Source organism: Puma concolor, chromosome C1 (assembly GCF_028749965.1).
Source record: "Puma concolor isolate L17-30 chromosome C1, mPumCon1.1.hap2, whole genome shotgun sequence".
Taxonomy (NCBI): Eukaryota; Metazoa; Chordata; class Mammalia; order Carnivora; family Felidae; genus Puma; species Puma concolor.
This window is the reverse complement of record NC_141674.1, coordinates 112,165,860-112,188,146: the sequence shown is the minus strand read 5'-3', so window position 1 is coordinate 112,188,146 and position 22,287 is coordinate 112,165,860. Positions and strand designations below refer to the sequence as shown.

At 36.8% G+C, this 22,287-nt stretch overlaps 1 protein-coding gene across 1 annotated transcript in view; it reads right to left on the bottom strand.

The window, feature by feature from the left end:
- Nucleotides 1-22,287, bottom strand: part of MAP3K2 (mitogen-activated protein kinase kinase kinase 2) — a 105,350-nt gene that overhangs the window by 9,926 nt on the left and 73,137 nt on the right. The window contains exons 8-16 of the mRNA XM_086718327.1: nt 18,439-18,569; nt 17,225-17,304; nt 15,703-15,770; nt 15,436-15,528; nt 13,573-13,779; nt 11,857-12,005; nt 11,368-11,499; nt 6,884-7,013; nt 1,376-1,553 (exon numbers count right to left, since the gene is read on the bottom strand). Of these exons, the coding sequence (XP_086574453.1) occupies nt 1,376-1,553; nt 6,884-7,013; nt 11,368-11,499; nt 11,857-12,005; nt 13,573-13,779; nt 15,436-15,528; nt 15,703-15,770; nt 17,225-17,304; nt 18,439-18,569 (1,168 nt within the window). The remainder of the gene's footprint in view (nt 1-1,375; nt 1,554-6,883; nt 7,014-11,367; nt 11,500-11,856; nt 12,006-13,572; nt 13,780-15,435; nt 15,529-15,702; nt 15,771-17,224; nt 17,305-18,438; nt 18,570-22,287) is intronic.

The following is a 22,287-nucleotide window of genomic DNA, read 5'->3' as shown; positions in this document are numbered from 1 at the left end:
CAACGTTTATTTATTTTTAGGACACAGAGAGACAGAGCATGAACGGGGGAGGGGCAGAGAGAGAGGGAGACACAGAATCGGAAACAGGCTCCAGGCTCTGAGCCATCAGCCCAGGGCCTGACGCGGGGCTCGAACTCCCGGACCGCGAGATCGTGACCTGGCTGAAGTCGGACGCTTAACCGACTGCGCCACCCAGGCGCCCCAAAAAAAATCTTTTTAATAAAAATAAAAAGAATAAAAAAAAAAAGAAACTATTTGCCTTTAGGTGCCTAAAATGATTAATCTATTAAACACTTTTCTCAGTGAGAAATAGAAAATAACCATTTTATGTTCTCACTTAAAATTATTAAAAAACTAGGGGCGCCTGGGTGGCGCAGTCGGTTAAGCGTCCGACTTCAGCCAGGTCACGATCTCGCGGTCCGTGAGTTCAAGCCCCGCGTCGGGCTCTGGGCTGATGGCTCAGAGCCTGAAGCCTGTTTCCGATTCTGTGTCTCCCTCTCTCTCTGCCCCTCCCCTGTTCATGCTCTGTCTCTCTCTGTCCCAAAAATAAATAAAACGTTGAAAAAAAAAATTATTAAAAAACTAAAGATTAACTGAATTACAAGATACTAGCAAAAAAGGTTAATAACTTTCAAAGATCTTCAGGGAAATAAAATGAAGGTAGTTTTCTAATGCTGAAATCTGCTTTAGATGAAATCCTGTCTAAAGAAAGGAAAACAGGTTCAAAAACTCCTTTTGTTTAATTATTAAGCCACAAAGAAGCAAAATGAAGGGGCACCTGGGTGGCTCAGTCAGTTGGGTGTCCAGCTTCGGCTCAGGTCATGATCTCATAGCTTGTGAGTTTGAGCCCCCGCATTGGGCTCTGTGCTGACAGCCCAGAGCCTGGAGCCTGCTTCAGATTCTGTGTCTCCCTCTCTCTCTCTCTCTGCCCCTCCCCCACTCACACTCTGTCTCTCTCTCCTTCAAAAATAAATATACATTAAAAAAAAAAGAAAGCAAAATGAAAATGATAGTAATCCTTGTAATCCTGACATCTGATTTTTAAAAAAAATTTTTAACGTTTCTTTATTATTGAGAGACAGAGACAGAGCATGAGCATGGGAGGGGCCAAGAGAGGGGGAGACACAGAATCCAAAGCAGGTTCCAGACTCTGAGCTGTGAGCACAGAGCCCGATGTGGGGCTTGAACCCACAAACAGTGCGATCATGACCTGAGCCGAAGTCCAGCGCTTAACGACTGAGTCACCCAGGCACCCTTCCTGACATCTGATTTAAAAGTACAAAAGATTATCTAAGTCTGGCTCAGTAATTTCCATTTTAGGTGGAATTATGTAAGAAGGTAAGTGTTTTCAGGCAAAACTAGCATCAAAACCTACCAGATGTCTGCTTTTCTGCCATAGCCTTCTCCACTAATTACTTCAGGGCTCATCCAGTATGGTGTGCCTGTGACAGACTTCATCCCTGTCCCCGAAAGACAAATGGTTTGAAGGCGTTTGCTGGCCCCAAAATCTCCCAGTTTGACGTTGCCTGTTGAATCTCGCAGAATATTTGCACCTAAAAATACAAAAACATCCTCAATTCATTATTTTTATTGGCTGTTTAAAAATTTTTTTCATTTTTTTTTTTTAATGTTTATTTATTTTTGAGACAATGCGAGAGACAGAGTGCAAGCAGCAGAGGGGCAGACAGAGGGAGACACAGAATCCGAAACGGGCTCCAGGCCCTGAGCTGTCAGCCCAGAGCTAGACGCGGGGCTCAAACTCACAAACCGTGAGATCATAACTCGAGCCAAAGTCGGACACTCACCGACTGAGCCACTTCGGCGCCCCTAAAATTTTTTAAAAAACAATGGTAGAGAATTACTTAGTAGACTCTTCAGTCTGTCTCCAAAATTAGGCTGCTTTTCGTCTTCCGAGCAGTACCTGGCATGATGCCAGTCACACAGCCAGGGCTCATTAAGGACTTACTGCACAAACACTGAATTTTTAGAGTCAGCTCTGTACACTTCAGGAACTAAAAAGCTTCGCACACTGAAAAGGACTGGAGTGTGTGGGAGGCGAGGATGACAAAGAAAAAGGGGGAAAGAGTTAAGAATGTGAAGCTCAGAGAAGGATGCAGAAAGCAACAGCAGGGTTTTGGCCCCAGTTTCTCTGAAACAAAGCGAGAAGCCCATGCTACAGCTTCTTTCCCTGAGGAGCTAGCTCCTCCTCAGGGACTTCCTAGGGGACCTTCATAATCAACAATTTCTAGCACTTTCCCCACTACTATAATTTAATGTTAGCTGTCTCACATTTTACAGTTTTTCTTAGTACTTACTGGGTTTTGTTTTATACTAATTTTATTTCTCAATTTCTATAAGTTAGCTTTGAGCTGTTTTAAAATTTCACTTTTACAATAAACTTCTAATTGTATTTACTATAAATTGCTCTTGCTTGTGGGGCGTGAGATAGTGTTTGCTGAGTTCCACACTGAAAGTTACTCTTCCCCCGTTTCCATACCGCACTCTTTGGAAGAAGCTCACTATGCACAATCCCCAGTTAAGGTGCTCAAGGCTGACCAGCTACATAAATTATTTGTAATTATTCTGCAAGGGACATTTGTCTCCTCTCTCCTATTTATTCATTCAACCCTTCATTTATATAAATATACATATTTTCTTTTGTGTATAAATACACATATTTATTTTATACTCTGAGTTATACTCAAATATGGCATCATGTTTTTGCTCAAGTTGTTCCAGCTTTGACCATTGGGAGCTCTTTGTATTGGCTCCTGTGTCCCTTGGCCATACCCTGAATCACTGTGTTCTTGTTTGTTTTGGGTTTTGTGGGTATTTAAAAGCATTTTCTTACTTTCTGGCACTAAAAGGTGCTCCTGGCTCAACTTGTGTATTTCCTGCACCAGTCCTAGAATCAGTCATTCCTCCAAGGAGCCCTGGTTCCTTTTAGTGGAGAATGGTATCAGAAATCAAGATCTAGGTGCTATGTTAATTTATTCTTATTCTTTATTCTTCCCTTTATCATTTTAAAATTCAGTCTTTCTTCAGGGATTGTAGATCTGGTTTCTGTCTTATATAAATTATTTCTATTCTCATTTTTAGCTTCTTCAATACACATGTTCTTTTTTTTGTTGTTAATTTTTTTTTTTTTAATGTTCGTGAAAGAGAGACAAAGCATGAGCAGAGAAGGTGCAGAGAGAGAGGGAGACACAGAATCTGAAGAAGGCTCTAGGATCTGAGCTGTCAGCACAGGGTCTGATGCGGGGCTCAAACTAACAAACCGTGAGATCATGACCTGAGCTGAAGTCAGACACTTAACCGACTGAGCCACCCAGGCACCCCATAACATGTTCTTAAATAAGCAATTTATTATATTAACATATCTGTTCTAATCTTTAAGCTTTACTTCAATTTTCATTTTTTAAGTCTTCCATTACCTTAACTATATTTTATATTAAAAAAAAAAAACCTCCTTATTTGTCCTTTTATCCTTTTTTTTTAATGGCCTCTAAGAAGGAGAGTGAACAGTAGAGAAAATATGCATTATAGAAGAGAGAGAATGTAAACTGTGCATTCCCCACCATGGACTTCTGTACTTGTCTTTCTGTTCTCCCAGCAAACTCCTCAGCTAGTCAGCAATGACTCCCCAGAGCCTCTCTCCAGAGGAGGGTCCAGGATCCATTCTCTATATGCCATGAGACTAAGCGTGCTATAAGGACACCAGTGATCCTCAAAAACAGCACACTGCCTATTTAACATCTCCCACTGCTCAAAACTTGCAGAGATATTCTGTCAAAAAAGCCACTCCCTATAAAATGCTTAGCCAGAGTAAGGACAACAAACCAGCCAGCTTTTACTGTCAATGAGATGGGAAGAACAATCCCAGGCAGGTCACAGACTGGGGGAGCCATGGACACAGACTGGGAAAGCCATGGAGTAATCACCAATGACGAACCAATGTCCATTCTTATGAACGCTGAGGAGAAACTGTGTAGCCAAGCTACCAAAATAACTTTGCAACTTTTTAAAGCTAATTTTAAGTACATTAGAAGTAGGCTTTTAAGGAGACTTTTCAAACACACAAAAGCATACACAAGAATATAGTACCCACAATCTTTCCCCACCAGTATGTATACTGCTAGCTACTCCCCCTCATATTATCTGAAGCAAATTCAACACACCAGGATCAACAGTTTAGTACCTATCTTTAAAATATAAACTCTCATCACACCTAAGAGGATGGACAGTAACTCTTTAATATTATTAAATAAATGCTATTTTTAACATTAAAAAAAATCAGAATCCAAATAAGGTCCATACATTGAGACTCACTGATCTATCTTTTAAGTCTTTCCTAATCTAAAGTTCCCTCCAATCCCTTTTTTTCCTTTGTAATTTATGAACAATCTGAACTGTTTGCCTATAGCTTCCTTATGGTCCAGATCTTGCTGTCTCCATCCCAAGGAGTCATTCTACATATGCATCTGTGCTATATGTGTTCTATAATTCGTAGCTGAATCTAGAGGCTTGATCAGATTCAGGTTCAGTTTTGCTTTTTTTTTTTTGCAGAACCACCTACATGGATGATGATGTATTATTCTACAAATAGGAAGTACATAATGCTGGACTGGCTTTGTTTTAGTGATGTCAGCAACCGTTCATATTTAGTGCTTACATCTATTAATTCCTTAGTGGTTGCAAAATGATACTATTCTATTATTCTTTTCTCATTTGTTAGCCAACACACTTCTATAAAGATGTTTCCTTTCATCCACTATTTGGTCCTCTGTAGTATAGTTTGTAACAGAAAAGCAGAATAAAGGAACCCGATTATAAAATAATGAGCTGGCTCCTAGCAACAATGATCAATTCGTTTTTATCCGAAGTTTCATTATGAACTCATGGATTTAAACTTTAAGAGCAACCAACTATCTTTCCTTTTCCCTCATTATTTAAAAATTGCACAATTAAAAAAAAATAAAAGTAAAAATAAAAACTGCACATTATAAAAACTTGGGAAATACAGAAAGTAAAACGTATGAAAAGAAAACAACTATCACTCATCCTGCCATTTTGAAATAATCACTGTTAATTATATGGAAATTGTTCTCCTGGGTTGTACTTTAATCTTGCAAACTTGAGATCACATTGCATATCCAGTTTTATATCTTGCTTTTCTCTTATCAACCTATTTGCCCTGTAATGCTTTTAAATCTGCTTGCTTCCAGCCTCCTCATTTACCGGAATGGCAAGGTTAGAAGAGGACCCACTGAGGGGTAGCTGCCCTCAGGTCCTCTACCTTTCCTCATTATGAAAACTAAAGAGAAACTGGCTTGAATAGAAGTGATTCCTAATAGAATAATTTGCAATCAAAGAATCTCCCTACGTGGTTCTTGAAGCTATCAGGTTTTGTACTTGACAACTGAGGTGAAAGACTATTTCTTTTTAGATCAGTAGGCAGGTACTCATCCTCCCAGACACACTAGCAAGCTCCACTCCATACCAGCGATCTGGCTCGGGCATTCTGAAGCAGATTCTACTCTGTCACCAGAAACGTGTTAGGAATGTTCCCTTTGGCCTGAATATGGCCATATTTATGATGTAACATATACCAGAAAGAAACTAAATACCCGATAGCTCAAAAAAGTCCCCAGAAAAACCAATAAAAATGTGTTTTTATTATTCACAGTTGACCTTTGAACTACACAAGGGTTAGGGGCACCCCTTGCCCCGGCACAGTTGAACATCCACGTAAAACTTTTGATTCCTCCAAAATTTAACTACTAACAGCCTACTGTTGACTGGAAACCTTACTGATAACATGAAGAGTTAACACATATTCTGCATATTAAATGTATTATATACTGTATTCTTCCAATAAAGTAAACTACAGAAAAGAAAATGTTAAGAAAATCATAAGTAAAATACATTCACAGTACCACAGTTTATAAAAAGAAATTCACGAATAGGTGGACTCACACAGTTCAAACCTGTGTTGTTCAAGGATCAACTGCACATGTGTGTGTGTTTCTTACTGACCGATTAAATAAAGTGATCTTTAAATGTGGGCCACAACCCAGTGTTTACAGAATCAGACCTCTGGATACGCTATGCAGTACAAAGTTGTAGGCACTCTCATAATTTGAAACATCTCTGCCAACTGCTTTTGTCTCACATCATTCACTTCCTTTACGTACCTGCTCCCTGAAAACAGTTGGGTTTCTGAGTTTTAAAAAGAGAGTTTAACTGAGTTACAGATTATCAAAGCTCATCTTGGGCTCTCTTCTTCCCTCTTCTTACGCTCTCCCTAGATAGTGACACCTACCCCCCTGGCTTTAAATATGATCTCAACATAAAGCATATCACCATCACAGCTAATTTGAGTGTTTCCTAAATATATGCCTTAAGCATATTATATAAAGTAACTCATTTATAATTCTTACAAAATTCCTATGAGTTGGACACTATTATTATCCTCCTTAAAAATGAGGAACTAAGGCACAGAGAGATTATATGTCTTGACCAAGGTCACAACGATGCCCAAATTTGCACCAGGCCATCTGGTGTCAGAGCCCCTACTCTCAACTGCTATACTCTAATGCCTATGGTTCTATATATGTATGTTCCCCTGTATGAAAGGTCTCATTTTTATGATCATTTGAACTTTATTGATTCTGGAACCATGACAGATGAGCTACCCACTTGTGAAGACCTGAACATTGGTCAGAATATCGACAGAGTCAGCAAAAAAGCAGAATTGCTTTCCTAAGATATTTTAAAGGTAGATGTATTAATTTAAATGTTAAATTTCTTAAATCATATCACCTGTTTCATTTAGATTCACAAAAAAAATAACTGTATGCTTAAAAAATACTTCATCACTTACCTTTGATATCTCTATGAACAATCATATTACTGTGCAAATAGTGTACGCCCTCCAGAATCTGACGGGTGTATTTCCTAGTCACATTCTCAGTAAGAGCTCCATATGCTTTTAGTTGGTCCTTAATTGAACCCTAAAAGGGAAAAAAACAAAAAAACAAAAAAACTATGGTATGGTTTGAAATGAAAACCACTATTAAATATTTTTAAAAGGATCTTTAGTTCATGACTAGGAGGCTTTAGTTGGAGAGTACATTAAGGACATTATATGCCATCTAATTAACATAAATTCTACTACATTTCCTGACTCAAACCCTGGAAGAGTATGGTCACAGCTGAAAGAAGCCTTTTAAAAGTATTTTTTGACTGATGCCCTTGTTTCCATTACTATGTTGGTTCTAACGATCTCCTGTTCTTGCAATTGTGTTTTTTAGAATCTTCCTTTTTTGGGAGAGCAGGGTGCCTGGCTAACTCAGTTGGTTAAGCTTCTGACTCTTGATTTCAGCTCAGGTCATGATCTCACAGTCTGCTGGATTGAGCCCTGCATTGGGCTCTACACTCACTGTGCAGAACCTCTTGGGATTCTCTCTCTCCCTCTCTCTCTGTTCCTCCCCCAATCATACTCTAAATTTAAAAAATAAATAAATAAATAAATAAATAATAAAATCTTGCACTCTTTGCCCTGAATATACTTTTGTTTTTCTCACTTGCTCTTTTCTATATGCTCTACTTGAATCTTATTTGTTTGATATCTGCTAATTTACTTCTCAGGAGAAAGAATGGGTAAGTTTTTCTTTTGTATACATACTCAACATTCTAGTTCAAAATATGTGAAAATATACTAAAGAAGAATTTCAAATTTTCTTATATGCTTTTTAAAGCAAGATGAGGTGCCATTTCTGAGAATGCTGAATCACTGAGGTGAGACACTGGCACTTGAATTCTGAAAAAGCTTCCCTACTGATTGATTCCAATGTGCAAATTTGATGACTAATCACCACTTTAAAAGATAGGAATAAAATGTTTCTTGAAGGATAAAATCTATTCTATATCCAAATGTTTCTGCCTTTCCTTGAGTTTTGGCCAATGGTATACTTTGCCATAGGAAAATAGATTCTTAGACTTTACAGGTTTAACCATTTGCTTGTTTCCACTATTCATCAACAACATCTGGGGGGACCACAAGATGCAATTCTGCTGACCCAAATTTGCAAACACATTTGTGGAAAGCCTTAGGCAGCCAAGTACCTACACCTACAAGTCAACGTGGCTTTTTGTTCAGTCTACTTATTGTGTCTCTACTTGTAGTAATACCCAAAATAACATAGCTAGAACTGAGCTGTCCAAATAATAAGCCCCCAAATTACTTGTAGGCTGCAAACAAGTGATGGACTTAAGGCTCTTCTGGGCCTTGGGCAGCTGGGCCAGTAGCCTATAGCTGCTAACAGCTCCATCAGTGTAGTCTGTTTACTCCTGTGTACCAAAAACACAGTTATCTTCTTCGATGTGAACAAGTGGAATGAGTTGCAAAGTACTGTGAGATAAAAACTGTGTGTGTGTGTGTGTGTGTGTGTGTGCATGCACGTGTGTGTAACAGAGAAATCAACTGCTAGCTGCTAGTCCAGATACTGAGAATAAAGTTATGGTTCTATTCCAAAAGCAGTTCTAGATCAACTAAGAAACAGAAGGCTACATTTGGGAAAACTGAAAAATGGGATGACAATCTTGGCAAAGTGTGAATCGAGGACACAAAGAGATCATCATGGCAAATTTAATGAGAGAATTATATAGCATCTTTCACAAACTTGGAGATTCAGTTAATAAAATCATATATGTTCAGACCATTATATGCCATGGGCTTGGCATATGTGTAATTCATTTAAGACTGCTGATGAACTATGATTAATTTGGTAACATGATTTCACTGACAACCTATACTTTGAAGAGATAGCTGCCCTTACAAAACCAAGTGAAGTTAATGAGAAGCAGAATCTAACACCTCTTCCTGAATGGTCCTGGTTTAGTCTTAAGATTGCTAAACATATAAGGATCACCTGTCTCCACTTGCGATGTAAATCAGTCCCAGCCAATTAAATGGTTAATTTAAAGTTTATCTATTCTGAGAGAGTGCTCACAAACACATGTGTGGGGGAGGGGCAGAGAATCTGCACTGTCATACAGAGCCGGACTTGGAGCTCAAGCTCAGGAACCATAAGATCATGACCTAAGCCGAAATCAAGAGTCGGACGCTCAGCCAGCTGAGCCACCCAAGAGCCCGAACCATTTAATCTTATCTTCAACAATCAGGACCTCTATTCATGCTTATTCAGAATTTTCTATTTCCAATTTAAATACTTATTATACAAACAGCAATCGAAATGTGAATAAAAGAGAAAAATCTATCACAATTCCAACATGACACATTTTCATTTTTTAAGTTTCTCCTATCCTTGTCCAAATACAGGTACTCTTAAAACACCATCATCATTATTAAAAAGTATTTTATATTCTTTTTCTCTTACTGTAAGTACTTCCTCTAACTTTGCAACATAGCCTTCACAATTTTAACATATTCTCTTGACAGCACCATCGTAATTTAATTCTACCATGGGCACTCATTTTCCATCACAGACAATACTAAAATAAATATACACAACTTTTTCCTTCTTTTGGATTACTTCTGTAGAATGAATTTCTGTGAAATTACCAGTCCAAAAGTCTTCAAAGTCTTGAAGATTTCTATGGCATTTAAATACATCCCACCAATTTGTTTTCCAAAGGAATTAAAAAAAAAACCAACTAATTTATACTATCAACAGAATCTTTGAAAATACAAAGTAGCAATGATGAGTAACAACAGTGTCTCTATAAACAATTATTCATGATGATAAGAAAGTAAAGTTTACTGCTGCTCTTGTGAAACAGGATGATTAAAACCATTACTATTAGATACTGGTCAACAGTTTTACTGATCCATAAGCTCAAACTGTAAATTTGTACATTAAACATATACACTTCTAATAAACAATCCACTTAGAGACCCATAAATCAAATGTTTTTCCTAATATATATTACCTGTTAAAGTACACGAAAGCATGTGTTTAAAAAAACTTTTTAAATGTTTATTCATTTTTGAGAGAGACAGAGACAGAACACAAGCAGGGGAGGGGCAAAGAGAGAGGGAGATACAGAATCCAAAGCAGGTTCCAGGCTCTGAGCTGTCAGCCCAGAGCCCAACACGGGGCTCAAACCCATGAACTCTGAGATCATTACCTGAGCCAAAGTCAGACACTCAACTAACTGAGCCACCCAGGCGCCCTGAATGCATGTATTTTTAAAAGAGTAAATGTACCACCATCTTGAAAAACATTAATATTAAAATGTGCCCTACAACCCTACAAATATTAAAAATTACATACAAGGAATAACAGTTTGTAAGTCACATTTTGCAATTTCTATTGAAACTACTGACTCAGGCAATGATTACCAATCCATGTTAAAAACATTAGGTAGATGACTGAAAAGGAACTGGATGTTATTTTTATTTTTATTTTTTAGTTTATTTATTTTGAGAGAGCACATGAGCACGAGTGGAGGAGGGACAGAGAAAGGGAGAGAGAGAGAGAATCCCCAAGCAGGCTCTGCACAGGCACTGAGGAGCCCCACATGAGACTTGCGTTCACCAATTGTGAGATCATGACCTGAGCTGAAACCAAGAGTTGGACAGTCAACTGACTGAACCACCCAGGCATCCCAGGAACTGGATATTCTTATGCTCCATTGCTAATAGCTCACGTTACTTTCTGGTCTTCAGGAATAAACAAAATCTTACACCAGAGAAATCTGGATGTCAATCATCCTAATCTAACACTCAATCTTAGCATCATTAATAGAGGAACAACCAGAAATTGTAGGTCTCCTAATGGGATGCAACATGAAATGCACAGTATCATCTATGATGCATTCTAATAAAAAATGCCACATCTTAAACCTAATTTAGATACTAAATCTAACTTACAGGAAATAAGAAGATAAAGGAACAAATTAAACACCACTATGCGGATACAATTAGAGAAATCTAGGAGGTGAGACTGTCAACAGAGCACCTAGTCTCTTTGTCAAACCTATGTCATGTAAAAATGTTCTAGATTAAAAAAGAAGGGGCATAACAGTTCAATGTAATGTGCAGTCCTGGGCTGGATCCTGGTTTGTATAAACCAGCTATTATGGTTATTTTAAGATCATTTAGGGAAATCTGAGTGTGGACTGCTATGGTACCTGTAAACCTATTTTAGTATACCTCAGCACTGTCTAAAAAAATGAGTTAATAAATGAAAACAAAATAAAATTACATTACCCAGCAATAATTTAAAACTTTCAAAATTTTCTAAAGTAGTTTAACATATTATAATCAAAGTTTTAGTTTTTCTTTCCTCATTGAAGACGTGAAAGAGAATATGTTTATTTTCATAAGACGTACTAACTTACCCCTGGCATATATTCCATAAATATGGAAAGGGTTTTTTCCTGGGGATCTCTCAAACAGCCATAATACTGAACAATTCGCTCATGCAGCAAGTTTTTCAACAACTGAATTTCACACTCAAGTGCATTTACTTCCTGAAAGACAAAACTCACTTTTAAGTCTTTACAGCATTGCTAGTGAAAGCAAAACATTCGAACTTCATGGACCATCAAGGTGATTTCATTCTGAAATTTTTACTTCCCAAGGAATAAACATTTTAAAGTCTCTAAACAGTAATAGACCTTGAAGGTATACTAAAGCAATACTAAATCCGATCAGGAATATAACTGAGTACTAAAGAGAAAAAAAAGTCACAGTACAAAGTAGATAAATTATTGATTTGTTTCACAAATAATTTGTATTAAGGGAAAACAAAATATTCTATTGCGTTACATTTATTTAGTAAAAATGCTTCTTATAAATGTGACAAAGTAGCTTGCAGTGATTCTTACCTTGCTGGTCTCAGGGCTATCAGGGTCAAACTGAACTTGCTTAACAGCCAATTCTCTTCCTGTATCGACATCATAACAGAGGTAGACCCTGCCAAATGCTCCCTGGCCAAGAAGTTTGCCCAATCTCCAGTTGGTTGGAGCACGAGGTGCTAAAAAAGAATATTTTCTTAAAATGGAATACCCAGATGGCACACAAATGGTTAAGGACTAAATGAGTAAACTGCATTAGTGACATCCTTAATTGAGTATGTGTGGATATAAGGGAAAATCATTATCATCCAAATTCATAATGATCATCTTTGAAAATTTTTCTCCTCAATTTTCTAAGATTCTAAACCCAAACAAGGTTCATATATCCCCATGCCTTATGTTTTCCAAACAGATTATTTTTCCCTCAATTAAAAATATAATAGTATCTTTCACTCAATCTAAGGTACTGTGGACTGTCAGATGCACCATTCCTAAGCTTTATTGCAGCAATATTTGTAATTAGTCTTCCACCTGCTTACGATGTAGAAAGCTGGACAGAGTATCACTCTCATTCTAACAAGGGAAAATCCTGAGAGCAGCAAGCAGCTGGAGCAGGAGCAAGGGTGGGAATACTACAGAAGATTAAAGATAAGAAGGACAGCAGACCTTCCTTCAATAAGTATACAAGTCAGAAGACAACAGAAAAAAATAGCTTTAAAGTGCTAAAAGGAAAAAAAAACTGCCCAGCATTCTGTATCAAAAAAAAAAAAAAAAAAAAAAAAAAATATATATATATATATATATATATATATATCAGAAGTAAAGGAGAAAAAAGACCTTTTTCAAACAAACTCTGAAAGAATTCATTGCCAGCAGACTTACATTACAAGAATGGTTTAAAGCAATTCTTCAGGCAGAAGGAATGTGATACCCAACAGAATCCGGAATCTATATAACCTATAGTCTACAAAATCCTGGATTTACAGAAATAAAGTGATGGATATATGAAAGATATTCTTCTCTTATTTTTTATCAATTCAAAAACAATAGCTGTCTAAAGGACAAATAGCAACAATGTAGTGTAGGGTCACAGATGTAAAAGTAAAATATGACAACACTAGAACAAAAGGGATGAATGTGAAATATTCAAATGCTGCTGCAATAAATACCTTTGAGCAGAAATCTTGGTATGCACTGCTTATGTGATAAAGTCCAAATATTCCACAATCTGGCCTTAGTTACCATTCTAGTCCTTTTCCTACTGTTTCAAGTAAGATACCCTTCACTTTAGCCAAAAATGAACTATTCCCCATTCTCAGAGCATGCCATGACCTCCTACACATATCACCTTCCGAGCTAGTGAATTCCTACTCACATTCAAGATCTAGATTAAATACTATACAATAATCATTTCTCCACACAACATTCTCCCCGTTAGACTACATTTTAGAGGTCATATTTGGAATCTCAGTTGGGTACTCAACAAGGATATGTGGAATGAACGAATAAATGACAGACTGGTAACAATCTTACTAACTAAAGAGAAGGAAAGAATCAGCTAAAGTAATTAGCAGTAACACTGTACTTACACCTTATATTCCAACCACTTTTAGAAATACCCTTTTTACCTTTTTTTGAGAAGTTGGGTCTCACCCTGAGGACTCGTTTGGTATTTATTCCTTTTAATACTGTAAAGTTCTGCAAAGGTTCTGCTAAACATTCACTGTGCCAATTTCTTTTACTTACAACGGCTGGGTGGGCTGATGTCCATTACAGTCAAAGTAGGATTGTCTATGTCACTTCCCCTTCTTCTTACTCGACTATCATCATATTCTGGGGTAAAGATACTGCTTCCACTACTAGTGCTTAAAGAGTGATCAGTAGGACTGAAACTCACAGGAGACCGGAAGCTGGTCCCCTGGGTCCTTCTAGCTCTTGGAAAAGTTTTACGACCTACAAAATCAAAACAGGATTACCTTACAACTTTTATTCATATGCTGTAATTCAAAGTATTTAAAATTTGTAACATGAGGAATAGAAGTCTGTCCTGTGAGTAGGCTAAGAAACTAAAATAGCAATGATTATTTGATTACATTTTTAACTTTTGTTTTTAATGTTTATTTTTGGGGGAGAGAGAGAGAGAGAGAGAGAGAGAGAGAGGGAGAGAGAGAGAGGGAGAGAGAGAGAGGGAGAGAGAGAGAGAGAGAGAGAGAGAGCGCACAAGCAGGGGAGGGGCAGAGAGAGAGGGAGACACAGAATCCAAAGCAGACTCCAGGCTCTGAAGGCTCTAAGCAGTCAGCACAGAGCCCAATGCGGAGCTCGAACCCAAGAACTGGGAGATCATGACCTCAGCTGAAGTCAGATGCTTAACTGACTGAGCCACCCAGGTGCTCCTTGTTTACATGTTTGAAACTTAAGAGTAGTATTTTTTTTTTTAAGTTCAAGGAAATAGCCTTTTGAACAATGAATCATTAAGTAAAAAATGAAAATCAAGAGAAAAGGGGGGAAAGAAGCAGAAATGAGAAAAGTGGGGCAAAAACAGGATCTGAATACAAATTCAATGTCTTTTGTAAAAACACACCCCCCCCCCCACATTCATAAAATCACTGCACTCTCTCATTTCTGGATAAAAAGAAAAAAAACATACTTTATTCTCATTTCCAATTATAAGAACAAAAGTTAGAAAATTTAGTAGTATTTTTTTTCTTTGAAAAGGACAATGCAAGTATGAATTCCATCATCGAGGAATAATTTTCTAGTTAATATCAATTTTTTCTAAGTTTATTTATTTTGACATAGTATGTGTGCATGTATGAGTGGGGGAGGGGCAGAGAGAGGGAGAGACCATCCCAAGCAGGCTCTGTGCTGTCAGCATGCAACCTGACACAGGGCTTGATCCCACAAACCATGAGATCATGACCTGAGCCGAAACTAAGAGAGTCGGACGCTTAACCAACTGAGCCACCCAGGCACCCCCAATATCATTTTTTAATTACAGTTTTTCTTTTAAGGGAAAGATAAGTACTATGTGGTAAGCTGGCATAAACCTGTTATTGTTTTAGTTACCTAATTTCTTTCAAAAATTGGGGTTTTTTTGTTGATGGGGGGCGGGAGGGAGGGGAGGGTGGGTGATGGGTATTGAGGAGGGCACCTTTTGGGATGAGCACTGGGTGTTGTATGGAAACCAATTTGACAATAAATTTCATATATTGGGGGAAAAAAACAAAAATTGGGTTTTTTTAATGTTTATTTTGAGAGAGACAGAGAAAGAGAGATAGAGAGACAGAGAGACAGAATGGGGGAGGGGCAGAGACAGAGGGAGACACAGAATCCAAAGCAGGCTCCAGTCTCTAGGCTCTGAGCTGTCAGCACAGAGCCTGAGGCAGGGCTCAAACTCATGAACCATGAGATTGTGACCTGAGCCAGTCAGCCGCTCAACTGAGTCACCCAGGTACCCTTCAAAAATGGTTTTAAGCAGAAAAACTAGTGATTCAGGAAAAAAATTATCTCTAATAGTTTAAATATGAGATTTTAAAAATGGGATTTTGATTTTGATTATTTTTGAGATTTTTAACAAGCTGTTCTTGTAGTCTAGTTACAGAAGCTTACCATCATTATAGTCTTGATGGTGATATGAAACATGATACCTTCTTGGGTATGTGCCTCCTTTTCCAAATTTCTCAAAGATAGGGTTGTCATAGTCTATTGAGACATAAGAAAGTTATGTGTTATAAAAAAGTCAAATATCTCTAATAATAAAAAACACATTTACACATTTTTATTCATTTAAAAAAAAAAAAACTCCCCTCTCCCTCCCAGCCAAAGCATTGTTTAATGACACAAATATTTAAACATTTAGAATACGGAGAGTCTAACCTGAAAATTCCTGATGATTATCTGGGTAGCTCTGTGCCCTAGGCATTCGTGATTTTGGATAGCTCTCTCTAAAAACAGAAAATGTCATGTTAAATGAAGAGAAAGTATGTAAATAAGACATTTAAAATATCTTTATGCAGTATCAGTATCTGTAAGTATGTGTGGAAATTATACATATATATGAGGTGTATATATATATATATAAATATATGAATAAAGGAGCTCACTCTGAAATGTCAACATAACTGAAAAAGAGAGACTTCTTTTTAAACACTTACTTGGTGCAGGGAGGCAAAAGCCTAGCTTTAAAAATTAATCGATAGGGGAGCCTGGGTGGCTCAGTCAGTTGAGCAACCAACTTCGGCTCAGGTCATGATCTCATGGTTTGTGAGTTCGAGCCCCGCATCAGGCTCTGTGCTGACAGCTCAGAGCCTGGAGCCTGCTTCTGATTCTGTGTGTCTCTCTCTCTCTCTCTGCCCCTCCCCCATTCATGCTCTGTCTCTGTCTCAGAAATAAATAAACATAAAAAAATTTTTAAAATAAGTTTTGGAATTACAGATGTTGGCAAACACCTGTGTTTTAATCGTAGCTCTACCATTTAATCAGCAATTGCAATCTTGGCAAATCACCTTTCTGAGATTTTCCACATCTATAAAAATGAGATAATAATTTCCAACTCATCAATGGTGTGTACATATATTGCTTAGGACAATGTCTTTCAAATATTAAATGCTCAATATATAGCTTCCACATTACTATTTTCCTGAATTTCTTAAATGTTTCAGATATCTATCTTGAGGTAGACATGGGCACAAAGGTTTTATCTATACAGGTAAAAGAAAATTAAATGTGTATTTCCATACAGTATTCATTATTATTTTCAGAATTTGCTTCTAAAAAGAAATCCCAGAGGAGATCAAATAGGTAAAGATTTTACAGACTGTGTGCTACAGGATGACTTTGCCTGCTACATGTGAACACTGTCTTATTGAGACCAGAAGAGAAGGAGCACTTGTAACTAAAAATCCACAGTTGCAACTTCACCCAGCTTATATTTCTGAACAGCCATTTCACACAAAAGAAATGTACACTACTTAAATTTTAAATGACAGCCAACATTCTGGGCCACAATTACCAAAAAAGTAAGTTATCTATAACCTGGTGCCAAAATGAACATAATCCTAAACAGGTGAAAACAACTCAAGAAACCTCCAAAACCAAAGGTGTTAATGAGAAATTTGATAGAAGTTTCACCAACATAGTTTTATAAGTAAATGTACATTCTAAGTTTGCATTTAGTTTCAAACACAGTTTTGGCAAGCAGAAATACTGATAATATTATAATCAGGTATCATTTTACCCAATAAAGATACTGAGCCCCATGAGGTTAAGGGATTTGTTCAAACTAAAAAAATTAATTTGGCCTAAGTATGGACGAGTATCAATTACGTTCCTCTGACATGCTATATATATGCATATGTACCCACATACATTAAAAAATAAAAACTACAATCCATATTACCCATCCAGAGGACTATCAAGTGATGGACAACTTCCAGAGCCAGAATTTTCAGGGCTGCTTAAAGACAATGGGTCCAGCATCTAGAAAAATAAAGAGTTCCTCCATGATTCAATGTGTACAACCAGAAGTTACTGGGTTTTTAAACAGCTTTATTGAGATACAATTCATGTAACATAAAATTCACCTATTTAAAGTGTACAATTTAATGGTTTTCAGTATACTGAGAGTTGTGCAACCCTCACCACTGTCGCAGAACACTTTCAGTACCCACAAGAAGACCCCATATCCAACAGCAGTCACCTCTCCCCAGAGTTACTAATTTTTTAATATTTTAAATGTAGTGGTCCCTTGTAGGTAGGCTACAACTTCAAAATATCCTAAGGGAAAAATATTTTCTCTATAAGATTACTAGCTAAATAAATAAAAGCTAAAAGATTTCACATAATTTTGCTTACTGAACACTGACTAAAGCCCCACTCAAATTGAGAATAATGACATTGTGGCTGCTACATTATTAAAACATTTACAATGTTTTAAAAAGTTGACAAACCTCAGCTTCACAAAGTTAAATATCTTTAGTTTCACTATATCTTTCTTCTTTTTAAATTTTTTTTATGTTTGTTTATTTTTGAGAGAGACAGAGCATGAGCAGGCGAAGAACAGAGAGAGAGGGAGACACAGAATCTGAAACAGGCTCTATCCAGGCTCTGAGCTGTCAGCACAGAGCCTGACACGGGGCTTGAACTCATGAACTGTGAGATTGTGACCTGAGCTGGAAGTCAGACACTTAACTAACTGAGCCACCCAGGCACCCTTCACTATATCTTTCAAATGTTAATTAAAAATCTGAATGTCAATCCCAGGATTACAAACAAATGCATTCATTTATTTATGGATGGACAAAATAAGAAAACCAGCTTTATTCCAGCTTTGTTTATACATGAATGCACACAGGCACATGTAAGTTAGTGGGCATTATCCTATATTCTTTTACTATTTTGTTCACTTAAGGAAGACATGGGAGAAGAGGTCTCTCCCTCCCTCTCTCTCTCTCTCTCCCTCCCTCTCTCTCTCTCTCTCTCTCTCTCTCACACACACACACACACACACACACACACACACACACACACAAACACAGGATACCTGCCAAACCACACAAATCCTGACAACATCCCTTTAAGTGAAATGAAAAACCACATCCAACTTTTGCTTACTTGGTCCATGCTCTCTGGAATGAATTCTCCTTCACTGTTGATACTGGTGAATGACCCATTCCGGGCAACCTGGTGTAATTCATCTGGAATGTATCCTGGGGGAGGGGAGCTTCTATCTCTACTAGTGGGACCTCAAAGGAAAAAAAGTTACATGATTTTATAAATATCAACTGGGAACTAATTTTTGTTTCAATTAAATATAAATACAGGATTTCAGTAACTACTGAAATCCAGTTTTTAAAACTTACAAGAACATTCATTTCTATAAATCTTCAAATGTTTTATACCTTTCTAAACTCCCACCCTATTATAATTATTAACCTCACTGTAATATTCATTTATTCTTATTAGATGGTATGTTCTTCTAACTGCTGACAACTGCGTTATGGGGCTGATAATAAAGATTTTTAGATGCCATTGCTTCTGAACTTCCAAGGGTCATTTGTACCTAGATATATGTTACCCTTTAACATAACTTATGGAAGGCATCATAATGTCGTGGAAAGAATGTGGACTTTATACCTCAGTTTAAAATCTCAGTTCTAGTTATTTACCAACTGTATTGTCTTTGGTAAAATTATCCAACCCCCACAAACCTGGTTCCTCACCTGTCAACATAAGACTAAATCCCTCCTCTCTTAGGGAACAGACTGGTGGTTGCCATAGGGGAGGTGGGCAGAGGGATGGGTGAAATAGGTGAAGAGGGTCAAGAGTACACTTATCTTCATGAGCACTAAGAAACACAGAGAACTGCTGAATCATTCTATCATATACCTGAAACTAACCTAACACTGTATGTTAATTATACTTGAATTTTAAAAATAGGTTAAAGAACTGAATAAAGCCAGCACTTAAGATAAACAAAGAAAAAAAAAAGACAAAATCCCTCCTCTGCAAGGGTGTTGTAATGATAAAATTATTCACCCTGAGTATGTGCTAGGCACATCTGGTTCCATAATGTTCTTTCCATTCCCTCTCCTTAATCTTTAAAAACCTAAAGTGAGATTACTTTCTAAGTCACTTAAGCCATATTAGAGTATTTTCAAATTAGAATCCTGAATTTTATTCTCAGGTACTTTAAAATTAGGTTTTATCACAAGCCATATTCCTGGCATTTAAATTTCTTCATAATTCAGAAAAGCAGAAAATCTAATATAGTTCACCTAGTTAATCACATCATTTCTTATGAGACAATAATCCATTTTATTTTTACCTGGTTTTATAGAAATAATGCTATGTTTATTAACACAGCTCTCTTTTCCTCCAAATATTCTGAAATTAAACTATTAAAAAAAAAGATATGGGGAGGTCATGTGGGCATTTAAGTTTTGGTCAGATTGAAAGCAAAAGGCTTTGCCTTATAAAAAGGGGTCACTGTAAGTATATGCTAGCATTTGTGAGTGAGGAGATAGGGAGAAAAAGAACAAAGTGATTACCAAAAGATTTGAACAGAACAGATAACTCTCTGCTTGACTCTAAAATAATCAGTAACTGAACTTTGAGCCAAGGGTTATTTAGGCTTTGTAATAGGTACAATGACATTATCCCTAATATTTTTACTCCTTCCATATACTCTTGTTTATAAAAGATCAATATACTCATTACTAAAAGGAGATAGGGAAGAAAAAAATGCTATGAAAGTCTCTTCATCTCCTTACTAGATAATTCATTTTTCTTTTTATTTATTTATTTTTATTAAAGTCTAGTTGACACACAATGTTTTAACAGTTTCAGGTGTACAACATAATGATCTGACAGTTCTCATGCTCACCACTCTAAGTATAGTCAGTATCTGTCACCATATATTATTACAATATTATTGACTATATTCTCCATACTGGGCTTTTCATCTCCATGACTTATCTATTTTATAACTGCAAGTTTGTGCCCCTTAATCCCCTTCACCTATTTGGCCACCCTCCCAATCCCCTGACAATCACCAGTTTGTTCTCTGTATTTAAGAGTCTGATTTTTTGTTTATTCATTTGCTCTGCTTTTCAGATTCTACATATAAATGAAATCATATGGTATCTTTCTCTAAGTTATTTCACTTAACATAACACCTTCTAGGTCCACTGTGTTCTCACAAATGGCGTGATCTCATTCTTTTTGGTGGCTGAGTAATACAGCACTCTATAAATACATATCCACATCTTCTTTATCCTTCATCTATCCATGGACACTTAGGTTGCATCCATATCTTGGTTTTGTAAACACTAGTATAATAAACATAGGGATGCATATATTGTTTTGAATTAGCTTTTCTTCAAATTTCTTTGAATTTCATTTTACCAGCAGACACATGAAAAGATGCTCAACATCACTCATGATCAGGGAAATGAAAATCAAACCATGATGACATACTACCTTATACCTGTCAGAATGGCTAAACCAACAACCTAAGAAACAAGAGGTATTGATGAGGATGTGGAGAAAAAGGAACCCTCATCAACTGTCAGTGGAAATGTAAATTGATACCTTGGAAACAGTATGGAGGTCCAGCAAAAAAATTAAAACCAGAACTACCATATGACCCAGTAATTCCACTACTGGGTATTTATACCCAAAGAAAACCCTTTTTTCTTAACTTTTATTGGTAATGGGTATGCCAACGCACTCTTGGTTGAGACCTCCACACTAGAATATACTCATCCCAAAGGTAGTTTTTCCTCTAGCTATCTTTTATGAAAATAATTAAAGAGAATAATTATCAATAAATAAGGAAAAAAGATGGTGGTCATATCTATCAAAGCTATTCTAGGTTTAAAGAGGTACCAATAAAAACCAACAATTTTCTACATTATAATTTCCAGCTTCTTCTTATGCTAGCACTGAACTCAAATAAGAATATTTACTAGTAGGACAAGATTGAGGTACTCAGTAGAGTTTTAATTCAAAATGAACTTAAAATGTCAATTTAAGTAGAGCATTTAGCTTGTTCTAATGCAACTACAGTGACTGGCAATTTTTACTTTAAAATGATATATACTGTAATGTGATAAGAAAAGGGAATGAAGAAAGAAATGTAGGTTTAATAACAGTCATGTTTTCTAGTTTGAAAAGCAAAATGTTCTTTAAAAGTGTTTTCTCAACCTATTGCCACAAGAATCCCATGATTTAAAGATGAGAAGAATATTATTGGTCTCAAGTTAATTAGAGAGATGGAATCTGAATTCAGGTGTTCCTAATGTTCCTTCACCCAAATTCTAAACCATATAAAAATATATCTGAATAAAGATAAACAATTTCTATTTTGCTTGTATATCATCGCTGCTGCTCACATTTCCAGCATTTCTGAAACCAAAAGTAGGACTTATGTAAGACAGATACTTAGAAGGAAGTAGTTAAATAGCTTCTTCCGGGGGGGCCAAAACAAAAGATCACTAACGGATATATGGGGGTTGGCCCATATGCCAATTTAATCTCTTCTTGTGTTATTAACAATCCTTTTCTGTTACCAGTCTTGGAGTCCCAACCATATCTCTCATTTTGTCCCACCCTCTTGCTTCCTCCCTCTCCATTCATCTGTTTCACTTCCTCCTCTACTTTTCCCTTTCAAGTCCATACCTCACATACGTTTTCATGTTGTCACATTCACTGCCCTGTTAAAATATATTTATACCAGTGGTTTTTGAGCAATGTAATGCTTTTATCATATAAAAATGCAGATTATTATTAATGTTTTATGCTACCTGAAGAAGATCCACAGAACTGGGGAGTTCAGAGCACCTCTGCCTCACCCTTGCCTCTCTAATAGGCCTCCTTCAAACAGCACACGGGATCCATTCTGCTTTGTACCACAAGCTTAATTTTAATAGTCTATTATTAATGATGAATAATGAATACTAA